At 43.7% G+C, this 13,517-nt stretch overlaps 1 protein-coding gene across 1 annotated transcript; it reads right to left on the reverse strand.

Annotated features, from left to right (window-relative positions):
• Positions 1-3,531: 3,531 nt before the first annotated feature.
• On the reverse strand, positions 3,532-6,138 carry klf17 (Kruppel like factor 17). The gene is made up of 3 exons (XM_070918491.1): positions 5,964-6,138; positions 4,730-5,825; positions 3,532-4,619 (listed from the first exon to the last, which is right to left on the reverse strand). Exons 1-3 carry the CDS (start codon positions 6,036-6,038, stop codon positions 4,444-4,446), a joined length of 1,347 nt encoding a protein of 448 aa, XP_070774592.1. The 5' UTR covers positions 6,039-6,138; the 3' UTR covers positions 3,532-4,443.
• Positions 6,139-13,517: the final 7,379 nt, after the last annotated feature.

Here is a 13,517-nt window from a genome sequence, read left to right on the forward strand (position 1 = left end):
GCTAACACGCTGTTATCAGGTTAAAACAATCCCGTTAATTCTCATCGAGCTAATTTCGTTCTTGAGGATTTGTTAATCCTGGATGAATTCATCTTGAATGAATGAAGAGTGCGCTCTTATTTTGAAATAAAGGCAAAATGAGTAGAGAGTTGAAACCATGATCATTTTCTCATCATCCATTCATATGATTGGCTGATCATGTGATTGCAGATACACGAGATAGGTGTGTTGGGAACCCACCCAGAATGCACTGGGACACAAGCCTCATTTCCTGTGTGTTTCCGCGTTGTGACGGGGGTCATTTTGTTCTACATTGTGCTCTACGTTTGTCACTGTTACCTGTGGATGGTAATGATGTTACCAGTGAAGATGGTCAGACCATGAGTGATGTTGGGTGCATGATTGCTGGGGGAGACTTTTGGGTGATACTTATAAGTCAAACTATGAATCGCCATATGTTCTGGCTCCATTGTTTATGTCACAGAAGATCAGAATCTTTTAGTCGACTTTATTTCTTTTCGCTCACAAACTTCATTTATTTTCATTTTTAGTTTATTTTATCAAGTATAACTATTTTATACAGGCATTTTTCCCACCACTTCAAGCTTCTTCCCCCTTCCACTTTCATTGTGATCAGACTTTTCCACTTTCATTGAGGGAAAAGTCCGATCACAAGACTGTGTCATCGCCTTTTTGCCACCGCTTTATATTTATGGACTACTTCTTCAGACTGTCTGAGATCTGTTAAAATCCACTTTCAGGAACACTTCGATTGTTCCTCTACATTACCAATATTTCAAATCAGGACAGATATATGAAACTGCTTTGGCTAATTACTATTCTTTACAAGCTGCCTCGAAGATAAGTCCATTCCTTGTCTGCAGATTCGTGTACAGAGTAATGGATGGTAAGGTTTGAGGGCTCCGGCACACTCAGTTTGAAATTTTATTAGGCTTTTATTCCAAAGGTTGTCAGATTTTCCCGCAACAGATGAGGAGAATGAATGAGAGGGTGAATGTGTGCCGGCCAGATTTATTTTTCAAAACCAGATATCCCAATTAATTATTCTGTCCATCCATCATATTTGGAAAAACACATTGCACATTTTGGCATATGATGTTACATATGGGCAATGATTCAAGCCAAAACTATGATAATTACTTACTCTCCTGCTCGACCAAACCCAGTTCGGCACAGCTCTACCTCTCTCCAACCCTAAATGAAACCCAGCCTGATGTTATGCTGCCTCTGTGTGGCTGACAGCAGCACCTGCATGACGAGTCACTAATCGCTTGCTATGCACAATGTCCTTGTCACCACACAAGCTCCTGACATGAACTATTCCAAAGCACGCCTTTTGGTTAAAAAAGGAACCAACTCAAACATAGCTGCCATCAATGTTACTACTTTTTAACAAATGTTAAGAGCGTAGGTGTAATTAATAAAATGAATGATGGCCGAATTCCATTTAGATGCCTCAGCTGCTGGTTGACTGTCATGGCTCACACCACAGGACACTTGCAGTTTAGTAATCCATCACTACACACCTTCGATTTATTGCCCGCTGTGTTTGAGAAATGTCGGCTGATTTACTTCTATTTCTCATGTTTATGGTTCAAACAGCAATGGCTGAAGGTAAGACTTCTGACAACGATGGTACAAATCCATCCGTCGGTGTGTCACAAGCTGACCATTTCATACAAGTCTGTTGTAAGAAAATTCTAAATCTAAACGTCAAACATGTTTGATCGGACTGCCACATGAATACGCTGTTGTCCTCTGTGACTTCACCTTCAAAACTCAGATAAAAACCTTCAGTAACTTCACCCCTGGAGAAATACTACCGCTTAGGTTTTATTACAACACGAAACGGAACACTGAGAGAAGCAACAAACCCAACAAAGGGACTTGATTAGACTGAGACAAGCATTACTGATTAAAACAGGTGTATACAATAAGCCTGATGAGCAGATACTACATGTAGAAAGTAAACAAACGAGGACATCTAGTGGGGAAACTAAGACATAACAAAGTCTTAGTGGTACAGCTGGACACTCACAGACATGACAGACACTTCAACATCTAAGATATGGCGAGCATCCCAGTTATCATAACAATTAGGAATCTCTCCAGTATACCTATTTCTATTCTAGCATTTTGTACAATATTTGTATATTTTACAGTGAACAAGAAAAAGTAGAAATGCTTCAAATTCAGTTCGATTACCACCCGCTGTGGTGTGTTTCTGTATTTTATAATAGTTGTAATCTGATTACTTTCTACCTCTTGCCAGACTGGAGCGTGGACGTGCGTGCTGCTGCAGGTGGTGTCACCTGATTTGTTCAAGTGATTGCAGAGGTGTACCCTTGACATGCTTAGCCATGCTTAGCCATCTCCAGCAGGTACATGTATACACTTGAGGTCCAGACGGCAGCTACCAACCAGCCTTCACCTTTCAGCCCAGTTCCCACAGAGGCTGCTTTACAGCGGCGCTTTAGTTTGTGAAGTAGATTTTCTACACACTCTTTGCGTAATTGGGCGCTTCTGTGTGTGTGTTTGTGTAGTGTTGGTATTAGATCGCCTGAGGCTAAAACTTGTGTGTAAATAATCTAGCACGTTTCCCTCTGTTGTTTTGGTTTGGGTCCCAGGTTGAAGGCCTGTGTTTTGGACTCTTCGTGGGGTTTTCACTGCATCTTCTCTTGTTTCTTGTTTTGATGCTACTTGCTCTGAATAAACAAAATATCTTTGACCGACTCAACTGGTCATTCTCTGCGAGCAGAGAGAGCGGGACGTCTCTGCGCTGCATGTTTGGTGGGAACATGACAATGACATTGTGGTCCCTTCAGAACCCTCAGACTATTGCTGTTCCCACTGCTACATATAATGCAAGGAAACACTATACACACACGCCAGAAAAATGCCTCACTAACATGCAGCAGTCTCATGCATGAACACAGCCTGTTACATTGGGCAGATGCTATTATAGGAATGCACACTAGAAGGCAGCATTTCATAACCAATGATCCCAAAGCTGGAGAGGCACCTGACCATGCATATTGTCATAACATCACTTGTAATCACGCCTATTGTCTTTATGGCGATGAATATTGTAGATCATGTGATGTCAGACGACCTTACACCCTTGAACTACACCTGCATCTTTGTACAGATGTTTATGTAAATGCACTCAGACTGTAGACTGTGGATCATTGCATTCTACAAAATGCTGAAGAGAAGATTTGGGATTTCAATTTGGAAATTGGCCGCAAAAACTAGTGATTCAATTTGGCTAGATGCATGACTGACCACTGATGTCACTGTCTGCGCTACAAATATGTCTGCAATTACACTCGGATATTGAAGTTCTAAGCCTTTGTGTTCAACTATAGTGTGTGTCTTTGCTTCCCTGGTTCACGCAGCCCTGAGAACTCAAAATAATGAAATATCATCCTTGCCAGCAGACCTGCGTAAACTCGAAGCAGATCTAGAGCTGAATGAACTGTGTGAGAGGGGAAGAGGCAACAACCGACATATTTGTAAAAGTACTTTTTTTTATTTTCTGAGCCCTTAAGCACATAAAAACAATTGCATTCTCGAAGAAAACAATGAGTGGCGATTCTGTTTCAAGTACAGCAGTTCAACCATTGGTTGCAGTGGATTTCTTCATTCTTAAAAACAAAAAAAAAAACCCAAACATATCTGCCGTAACACAATACATTCTACATGTTGCATCCCTGGAAAACACTGAGCTGTAAATATTTGAATTGAGTGGCATTAAGGGTGGGTGGGCTTGATGTTTGGGATCCTGAAAATGGGACTGGAAATTAGTTTTTTAGTACCTGAATTTGTTAGCTTTGCTCAAGTGAACCTCTGCGTAGGCCTAACCCACAATGCTTAGCAAATCTATAATATCTATTGAGCAGACTAACAACAACCTTGAGAAAATATACTGAAAAATTGTCAATAAAAAAAAAAACCCTGACCTGATTTTTGAGTAGTATAAGATATAAGATGTAAACATTACAAAAATACAATTTACATATGAACACAAAGTCTGGGTCCTGCCCACAGTGAGTTTTCCCTCTTTGGGAGGCAGTCTTGTTAAGGCACTCGCCAACTATAATAACTTATTTCAAAGACAGAGTGAGGAAATGTCTTAAATACAAACTACTATAAGTTATTCATATATCCACAGATATGTACAAAACCCACCAGCATTCATTCTCTTTTTCTGATGGAGAGGCACTTAAAGTAGGACAACTTTCTACCAAGGCACCACACATGTACTACAAGGCCCCCACAGGAACGAGTAGTTCCATTGGTTTGAACCAGGTGCACAAAGTGTCCAACAGTGAGGGGCCAGCTCGTGCTTCTTCTGGCATGCTCCGGGCATGGTCCCCTGATGGATTTGGATACAAAAAGTGTCCATGAGTTTGATGTGGCCTACATGTGCCTCTTCATGTGGAGAGCCAGGTGGTCTGAGCGGGAAAACGCACGCTCACACAGGTGACACTGAAAGGGTCGGTGTCCGGTGTGCTTCCTGAAGTGGCGGGTCAGCTCGTCCGACCTGGCGAACTTCCAGCCGCAGCCTTCCCAGTTACAGTGGTAGGGCTTCTCACCTGAGAGGCAGAAGCAAAGGGGGCTTTGTTTAGATTACAGACAACACAAAAGCAGGACATCAAACGTGACAATTGAAATAGATGGATTTCGGCTTCACAAACGTGCTCACCTGTGTGTGTTCTCATGTGGGCTTTGAGGTGGGAACTCTTGGTGTACGTTTTCCCACAACCGGGGAAGTCGCAGCTGTGCGTCGCGGCGCGCTTTCTGGCCCACGACCTGCGGCCGCGCTTCTGTTTGACGCTCCCCGCCTCGTCGTGCGCGTAAAACTCCAGCAACGACGGCGACGAGGGAGGGGTGAGCATCAGCCCCTGCATGGAAGCTGGGTGATGCTGCTGGTGAACGCGCACAGGCTCTCTGTGCATGCCGTACTGTCCCTGAAACTGTGGCACGCTCTGGTGCGCGTACTGCGGCTGGTAGGGCGCGTTCACGTACTGGTTTTGGAGATGGTGTTGGTGAGGATGATGAGAGTTCATTTGCGCCAAATGGCAGTCTGCGCGTCCCTGAGGTGCAGAGTGCTGCATGGAGTGCGCACCGAATCCTGGAACTGTAGCCTGGTGGTGCGTAAAAGCCGCCGGGTGCACGGAGCGCATCTGGTGTCTCTCGTACATCTGTCCAATAAAGTCCCCGCCACCGGCAGCCATCATACACGACTGACCTACAGGCTCGGTTTTGATTTTGTATCCAAGCGGTGGAGGAGATGTGGCCACTTGGTGATGAGCGGGACTCGCTGGAATGGTGACCGGATTCAACGCTCGCAGTTCGGTATACTCCCGCCCGTCCCTCGCCTTGTCCGGTGAACTCTCCCCCGGGTAGCTCATCTCTGGCGTGAGAAGCTCCGCCATGAGACTGCGGACTGGGCCTACGAAGCTCACGGTGCCGTGGTAGCTCTGTGCGGCCATGTGAGGAGGAGGAGGAGGAGGAGGAAGGTGGTCGCCGCAGTCTGGGGCAGAACCACCGCTGCAGCTCTCCGGCGACTCCGGCAGGGAATACGCGCACTGCTGCTGCTGCGGCGGAGAAACGTTCCCGCTGTCGTCGGAGCCGATGGTGTTCGACAAAATGAACTCGAGGTCCAAGAACTTCCCCAGCTCGTCGTCGTCCTTGGGGGGCAAGGCAGGGGACTGCACGATGCTGAACTCCACTTCGATGAGCGGGTTGTCTGCGCCACCTGTGGCGCTGCTCCGCGCGCACTCATCCACCTTGCACATCTGTACGGGAGAGCGGATGGAAACATTCAGGAGAAGAAAACCAAGTTTCTAACGTGAACCAACAACCAGAACTAAATCTACGGGGGAAAAAATAATGAAATAACCAAAAATAACGCAAACTTTAAATCCTCTACTTACATTGTGGAACTGTTTTCCTTCCATCGCTTGAGCACTTGGGTACGATGTTACGGCGGGCATCAGGGCTTCAGCCATGCTGACCGGTCAGATGAAAACAGAGAGATCAGAACTGCAAACAGAGACGTTCCTCTCTGTCCATAGAGCGCCTGTTTGGTAACGTCGACAGCTGAGGAGCGCTCCGGGACCCAGAATGAGAGTATCAACAATGCTGACGCAGCCTCTTATAGCTCCTTTACCAATACCGAGAGGTGTGGCTTCTTCTCCCCCAACACACACACACACACGCACACGCACGCACGCACACACACCTCCCCCACTGCAGCCAGTAGTGCAAACGAACATAAAATGGCACTCAGGTGCGTCAAGCTGGAAAGTAACTGAATTATGTGCATAAAGCAAAATCCTCCATAGTTTCATGTGAATGACTGGTTGAATATGAACATTTCTTCTTTCGGTCGTTCAAAACACGCAGGAAACTTTTTCTACTTTTTCTTCACCATTGTCTTTTAAATAAAATCTATATGTAGAAGTGTGAAGGTATCAAATCCCCCTCCGCTGCTGCAGTCCATCTTATTTCTCTCTCTCTCGTGGGAAACCAAACAGGGGGCGACACTAAACCTGGCGAACGTCTTGGAGTGCAGGGGGGGGGGGGGGGGTCTGAATTCCAGTGCGTAAACGATGCCTTCACGTAGCCCGACCGTGTTGCGTTCATGTACCAATATTTTCTGAAATATGAAAAAATCCCACCCGAGCTGTCATCGTTTGCTGCCCTTGAACACAACAAAGTGACCGAATCTCATGTATTTTACAAGTCAAATGTCTCCCGCAGTTTCGCCCCAGCCTCTTCAAACACGCACACTCACACGTCATTAATTTGTCCCGACTTGATCCCCGCATGTTTAATGCAAACACACATGTGTGAAGCGGCGACTCATCGAAACAACCTGTTAATCTGGGTGTCAACAAAAGGCCGACATGTTTCTTAATGATCTTCCCCCAGCCGCCCTGCGGGCCCCCCCCCCCAGCACTCATGCCTATGGTAATGTGCAGGTGGATGTCTGTTGATGGTGGAGAACTGAAGGAGGACGAGACTGTAAACGGGAAGATAAGTAGACTTGGAAATAAAAAACTTTGAGTCGTTTGTTGGTTTGGCTTCATGTCATGTGAATGCATCACAACACGTCCCTATATTTCTAGAATCACGGCCAGGGTTACGAAGCCCCCCCCCCCCTTCAGCACGTTTCGCCAATTTTGTCTTAACCCCCCAAAATAAGGTGTCTACATTTTTTTAATTATTTAGATTTTCCATGTTTTATTAATTCACTTCCATAAATGTTATTTTCCAACGTGAAGGTCTCAGGAGAATAAATATATATAAACATCATGGGGAGAATCATGGCTTAAAAGTGGTCATATTAAAACGTACTCAATAAAAAGATGCAGGAATCTGTTATAAATTGTAGAAGCCCACCACTCCATCCGACCAATGGAACAGGTTGCAGTGGTCTTGTATTTATAACTGCAATCAAGTGCAGCAAACAGCCAAACAAAGTGAAGCAAATACAACGAGCAGAAATCATTTCATCAACTTGATGATTTTGTACATAAGAAACCCAGCAGGCAGTAAAGCCTGTGTGGGGTCGTTTCACAGTGTGAGATAACATACTGCACATTTCTTGGTCTGTGAATGACTTTTTGGCAGACAGAAGGGAGATTCATTCACAAGTATGTGACATATTTCTTGTGTGGTGTAATCTTTATGGTCATTTCTGTATTTGTCACCTTCATTACGTGTTTAATAAAGTCAGAGGGAAAGAAAAAAAAAGTTGGTTGGTTTGGTAATTATTATTATTGTATAATCCCCCCCCCCCCCCCCCCCCCCCCGGGATCAATAAAGTATTTCTGATTCTGATGATTTTTACACATACAGAAAACAATGTAGAGCCAATGTAAAACAAAAAAAACCACTGGTAGTAAATCATCCTTAAAGTGACATGAGCTTTATTATAAAAGCTGGACAGTAATAATGTTACTTTAGTTTAGCACGAGTCTCTTTTGTCCTACAGTATATTTCAGTAGGTTGGACAACTGGTATGAAAAACTGACAGCAACCAAGCCGAAATAAAGGAACGCAAACATCTCTGCCTGTCCGCCTCTCTGCTCCTGCAGGTGTCATGAGAGGCAGCGTCCTGCAGCTCTCTGCCTTTATACTCCGTTATTTTTAACCTCCTGGGCTTACGCAAAACAAATTCCGCTTCTGTCTGCGAGCCAAGTGGAAATGGACTCTGTTTCCTGAGGAAAAACTAGACACTTGCTTCCTCTACTGTCACTCTGCAGTCACCTTTAGGTACTTGGCTGAGGACACAGACACGGAGCAGCTCTTGCTCATGTGCTGAACTGTGAAAACTATCATATTTCTATGATATCTATTTAGGATATAAATATTTTCTGTTCGGCCTACTCAGTAGTGGTTTTACCTAGAGGTGTGTACGGAGCTCATTGTACTACTGAACCTCCTACGGTGCAATAATAAGCCTGTAAGAGAGTTTCTGTCTTAGTATCCACATACTGAAATATCAAAACTAAGACCCACTGAAAAATGCCCCCACAGAGAAAACTATCCTCTATCTTGTTCCATCAAAGGCATTATCAAACCCAGGTCATGTAAAAACCAATAGCCGAGAATAGAGAGACAGATACAGATAAAGAACGGCCCTGGGCTCAGGTTTCTCCTTTTGTGACTCTCTTTTCTGAAAGGGAGGAAGTCTTCCAGCTCAAGTGTTTTCTAAACACAATTACTTAGGATTACAGTTAAGCAGACAGACAGAGAGGGCCAAGGCATCTCATCCTCGACACACTGAAATGTTTTCCAAGTAAAGATTAAAAAAAAAGTGGTCTATCTTGCTCAATTGTTTGTGTTTCTAAGTTTAAAAGTCTTGTTTCTTAGAATATTCGATTCATTTGTCCACTGAAGCCCAGTTACATTATTTTGACAAGTGACTTAAACCCAAAAATATGTCCCATCCAGCTTTCTGCTTCATTTGGAAAATGTTTTGTTGCTTTTAATCCAAACCTTCTTTGTCATTGTGGGGGGAGAATGATTTGCATTGGCACACACATTAGAGAGAGTAGAGTTTGTGGTCCACTACCAACCCCTTCTCTCCATTTTTGCTCGACCTCTGTTCTTTGCTACTTTTTTCTTGAAATGAAAGTAATGTCTTTATGGTTGACTTGCTGAAGTAAGTCCTAACCAGGGGTACATGTAACACGCGGGGTAGGTGTAATTCAGCGGCTGCCAGGGGGTACGTAAAAAGATTGACGATCTTTACTGATTAAAAAAAAAAAACATAGAAATTATGGTTTGATTGGATGAAAACGTCTCTTTAACAGCTGCGTTGCTACTGAGTACTACATGGTTAAAATAGTTAAAAATAGACAAATGAATGAAATAGTTAGCTAAAGGTGATAAATGGTGAAATAGCTACGCTCAACAGATAAACTGTTGAAATAGTTAGATAAATGGTTGGGGTTGCCTAGATGGCTAAAAGTCATGGATAAATGGTTGGAATAGCTAAGCGATTCGGACAGATGGTTGAAATAGTTACGAGTATATCAAAAAGTATAAAACAGTTGAAATATCCAGCTTCTGCCACATCAAGTGGTACAAATGCACCGTTGACCAAACCAACCTAAACTATAACTATCACCTATTGGTTCAGTGGTAGGAAAACATGATTTGCTTTACATACTTAATAGTGTTAAATAATGGTTAAAATCCATTCAAATGAACACATTTAGAACATGGGTGTTGTGGATAAAGGGGCACTTGAATTCCTCTGACAGGGCCGTGGGGGTGCGTCAGACAAAAAGGCTGGGAACCACTGACTTACTGGGTCAGCTTTCCTCCTTTATTTGCTTTGATGCCGAGAACAGATTCAGGAATCACACGGCAGGAACCTGGACCTTTGCATACCGTAAAATAATCTTTCTTGCAAATGTGTGCTAGGAATGCTCAGGCAAGTGCACTATACAATCACTGCAATTCTCTCATTTAGAGACACACATATCCATACATAAACATGAACATTGTTTCTGTGTTCCTGTCCAAACAGCAGCTCCGCTCACACAGACAGGAGCAATCTACTTAGCAGAATATGGGGGCACAGAGACAAACACACACACACACACACACACGCACACCAACAGCAATTATCACCCGCAAAGTGAGGGGAAACCCAGCCGTTATCTTGGACAAATACGCCGTCTTGCGTGGCATGAAAAAGCAACAAAGTGATTAGAGTGAAGAAAGTAAAAGTACAGCACAGAGACGGGCTGGTTACCTTCTAGAAAGATATCAAAAGGAGGTGGGGAGGAGAGGAAATAAGAACAAACGCAAACCGATGAGTGGAATCATGGGGAAATAGAACGGCAATAACATCGGCCTGAGGCCCTTTAATCAGTTATTTTGCTCTTCCTGAGGCCAGAGTTTGACGCCTGTTGGGTCAAACAGTCTGACAGAGAGGATTCAGGAATTCCAGACACACAATAACCACAATAAAATCAATTTCTAATAATTAATAATTTACGTTGTGCATGTCACAAGTTACTCGTTATATCAAACCAACAGACATTGCCCCCGCCAAAATGTTTAGCTACCAATGGTGTTAAATGGTTTAGCCTCTTCCAGCAGGTAAAGCTCACGGTGGCTAAATGGTTTAGTAGCATTCAGCGCTAATGAAGCCATTAGCAGCTAGCTGTCAGCCTAATGAGATCAGGGTGGCACATACTTAGCCGCCCTTAGCAGCACGTTGGCTGATTTGCGTATCTTGTGTGTGTGATCAGGATCAGAAGTAATTAGGAGTTGTGATGATGATCCGCTGAGTAAAGAGAGACAAAGAGGTAGATATTCATGACATTCTCATGACAGTCACGACATCATTTTCTTCAGGGATCTCGGTGTCCTTTACCTATCATTAGTCCCTGGTTTGACTTTTAGTCGCTATCCATTTATTTTCATAGAGCACTTAAGCGACCTCCACATTCACCTGTTACAGTATGTGCAAATACTCTACCTAGTGGATAGTCTCAATAACAGCAGCCTGGGTAGCAGGGTCTTAGTTGACGAAGCCACATACTCAAAAAAAGAAAAAGAATGAACAGAACATACCAGATTATGTGCTGCACTCCACCAGTGCCCACACATATTCAGTAAAAACACTGTTCTAGGATTCAGATTTATAATATCTACTGCAAATTGTATTTGCAAAAATGTATGGTTAACACCGTCGCCTCACATCGAGAAGGGCTCTGGCTTTGGACCCACTGACCGGCTGGGGCCTGCGTCCGGTTTCCTCCCGCAGTCACGACATGCAGATTAGGTTGATTGCCCATAGGTGTGAATATGAGTGTGAATGTTTGTCGGCCTGTGTGACTGACTAGCAGCCTTTCCAGGGTGTGCCCTGCTTCTCGCCCAGTGTCAGCTGGGACTGGCCCCCACGACCCTCAAGGAAAACCCAGTGCTTGGATGGATGGATGGATGGATGGATGGATGGATGGATGGATGATTTCCACAATTGTCAAAAGCAACCAGATTGCACTTTGGATATGCTAAAAATCAGACTGAGGTTGTTACTCTGAACACTCTGACCTGGACCTCTGAATCTGACATTATTTTGTGCCAGCTGTAGTTAACGTTGCACAAAATGTGTTCACCAGAAGTACACAAAAATCCAGCTGTCATCCTTTGCAGAAATGAGTACTTTCAAGAATTGTTTAAAATGTATTACATGTCGGTGCAATGTACAATTACAACCTATTCAGCGAGTATCCTGCAAAATGCGCATAGAAGGAAGGTCCTTTAACGAGGACCTACAGACCCGTTTAGGTGACAGTGCTGTTCAATGCCTAGGACAGTTCATGAGCTATACAGTGTTTGAGGATATGACAATACAATACTTGGATGTAGCCCTGAAAAAGTATTATGACCTAATAGTTTTTATCAGGCTTCTCGCTAAAACATACTCACCTGTTGGTTTTTAGCTAACACTTAGCATCTGATTGTGAATTTGTGGTGGGAATAATCAATCTTTTTATAAAGCTTTTGGCACAGGACACTGCTTGCTATAAAAGAAATAGCTCATCAACACATCCGAGAGTATTTGACTGAAGAGGATCCGAGTTTGATCAGCTGAACACCAACTGAAAGGCCAGAAGCTGTTATTATACCTGATCTAGCACTTTATTCAAGTGTGCTGGCAAGAACAGGTCTCCCTTCTTTCTCTCTCAGTTTCAGCTCTTTATTTCTCCATATTAGCCTGCAGCAAGAGCCGAGAGTCTGCCCCATCCCTGCTGCCAGCCCACTCATTACCTCAAGGGCCATGGGCCATTTACCTGTTCCACCTGTTGGGACTTCTTTTGTGTGAGAGAGTGTGTGTGTGTGTGTGTGTGTGTGTGTGTGTGTGTGTGTGTGAGAGAGAGTGAGTGAGTGTACTCGTGTTTGTCACCACAGACCTGTATGATGAATGTAAAGAAATGTGGAATTTGGGAAACGTACACTTGATTGTGGATGTTGCTAAATGGGAAACAGTTCACATTATTGTGATTTGCATCCACATTCTGTAGTTGTCGCTTTTGTAGAGACCCCCGTTTCTCCGCAGTGAAACACCTGAACAACGTGAACATGAAACAACTTTACATCTCCTCTTCGCCTCCTTTGCACTTGGCAAACAACAGAACTGCCGCATCACAGCCAGCATCTGTGAGGAGCAGGGCAGACCAAATCATTATTTCACGGTCGCATCGTCTGACAAAATCAACATCAATACAGATTAATGACAGCAGCTGCTCTTAAGTTTGCTGCCACACAGCCCCTGTCTGTGAGGCTGTACCCCTTACACCTCTGTCGAGTGTCCTCCTGCTCTCTGTGGTCACCTATACTGTGTTTCAGTGCAGCCAAACTCTCAATATAGCTGTTCTCATCTACATAGAAACCAAGCTGCTCCACTATAACCGGCTTAATGTGGATGAACTCAGCAGCCAGACTGATTCAGATAGCTCGTCAGCTCAAACAGCTAACAGTGTCAAATGACGACATTTAACATATCAGGAGGTCACAGACAGCACAAAGAATGCTATTGAAACCGTTCTTTTATATTCCTATTTGAAGCAGTTGTAACCAGGTATTTCTGGAACATCGACTTTTCACAAACAACTGTGAAATGCTTTCCCTTTGAATCCTTTTCTGGCCCGAGGACATCATAACTTTTATGTACAATAAAAAAGTGAGTATGGAAGTAGAAGTGCTTGTAATTCTGCTGTAAAGAACAGCTTTTATTGGATTAGATTAAGCCGCCTAATTTAAGATGTTCAAATTTCTATTTTTCTGCACATTTTAAGGATTTCTGGTCCATGTCGTCTTAAAATTTGAGATTACAACTCAACTTTACTTTGGGGTGAGGTCTTGTTACCGAGATCAAGAACGAACTTCTGTTCTTTTCTATTCTATTCTATAAAGGTCAGGAAACACAAGAGGCCTTGTCATAATCTCTGGGACCT

The sequence above is a fragment of the Enoplosus armatus genome, chromosome 14 (assembly GCF_043641665.1).
Source record: "Enoplosus armatus isolate fEnoArm2 chromosome 14, fEnoArm2.hap1, whole genome shotgun sequence".
NCBI lineage: Eukaryota > Metazoa > Chordata > Actinopteri > Centrarchiformes > Enoplosidae > Enoplosus > Enoplosus armatus.

Bases quoted from the DNA above. Each gene is read 5' to 3' on its own strand.
- klf17 (XM_070918491.1), bottom strand. From the start codon at position 6,038: ATGGCTGAAGCCCTGATGCCCGCCGTAACATCGTACCCAAGTGCTCAA. The intron at 5,826-5,963 runs GTAAGTAGAGGA...TCTCCCGTACAG, and splicing joins AAGGAAAACAGTTCCACAAT to ATGTGCAAGGTGGATGAGTG. The intron at 4,620-4,729 runs GTGAGCACGTTT...TCTGCCTCTCAG, and splicing joins CCACATGAGAACACACACAG to GTGAGAAGCCCTACCACTGT.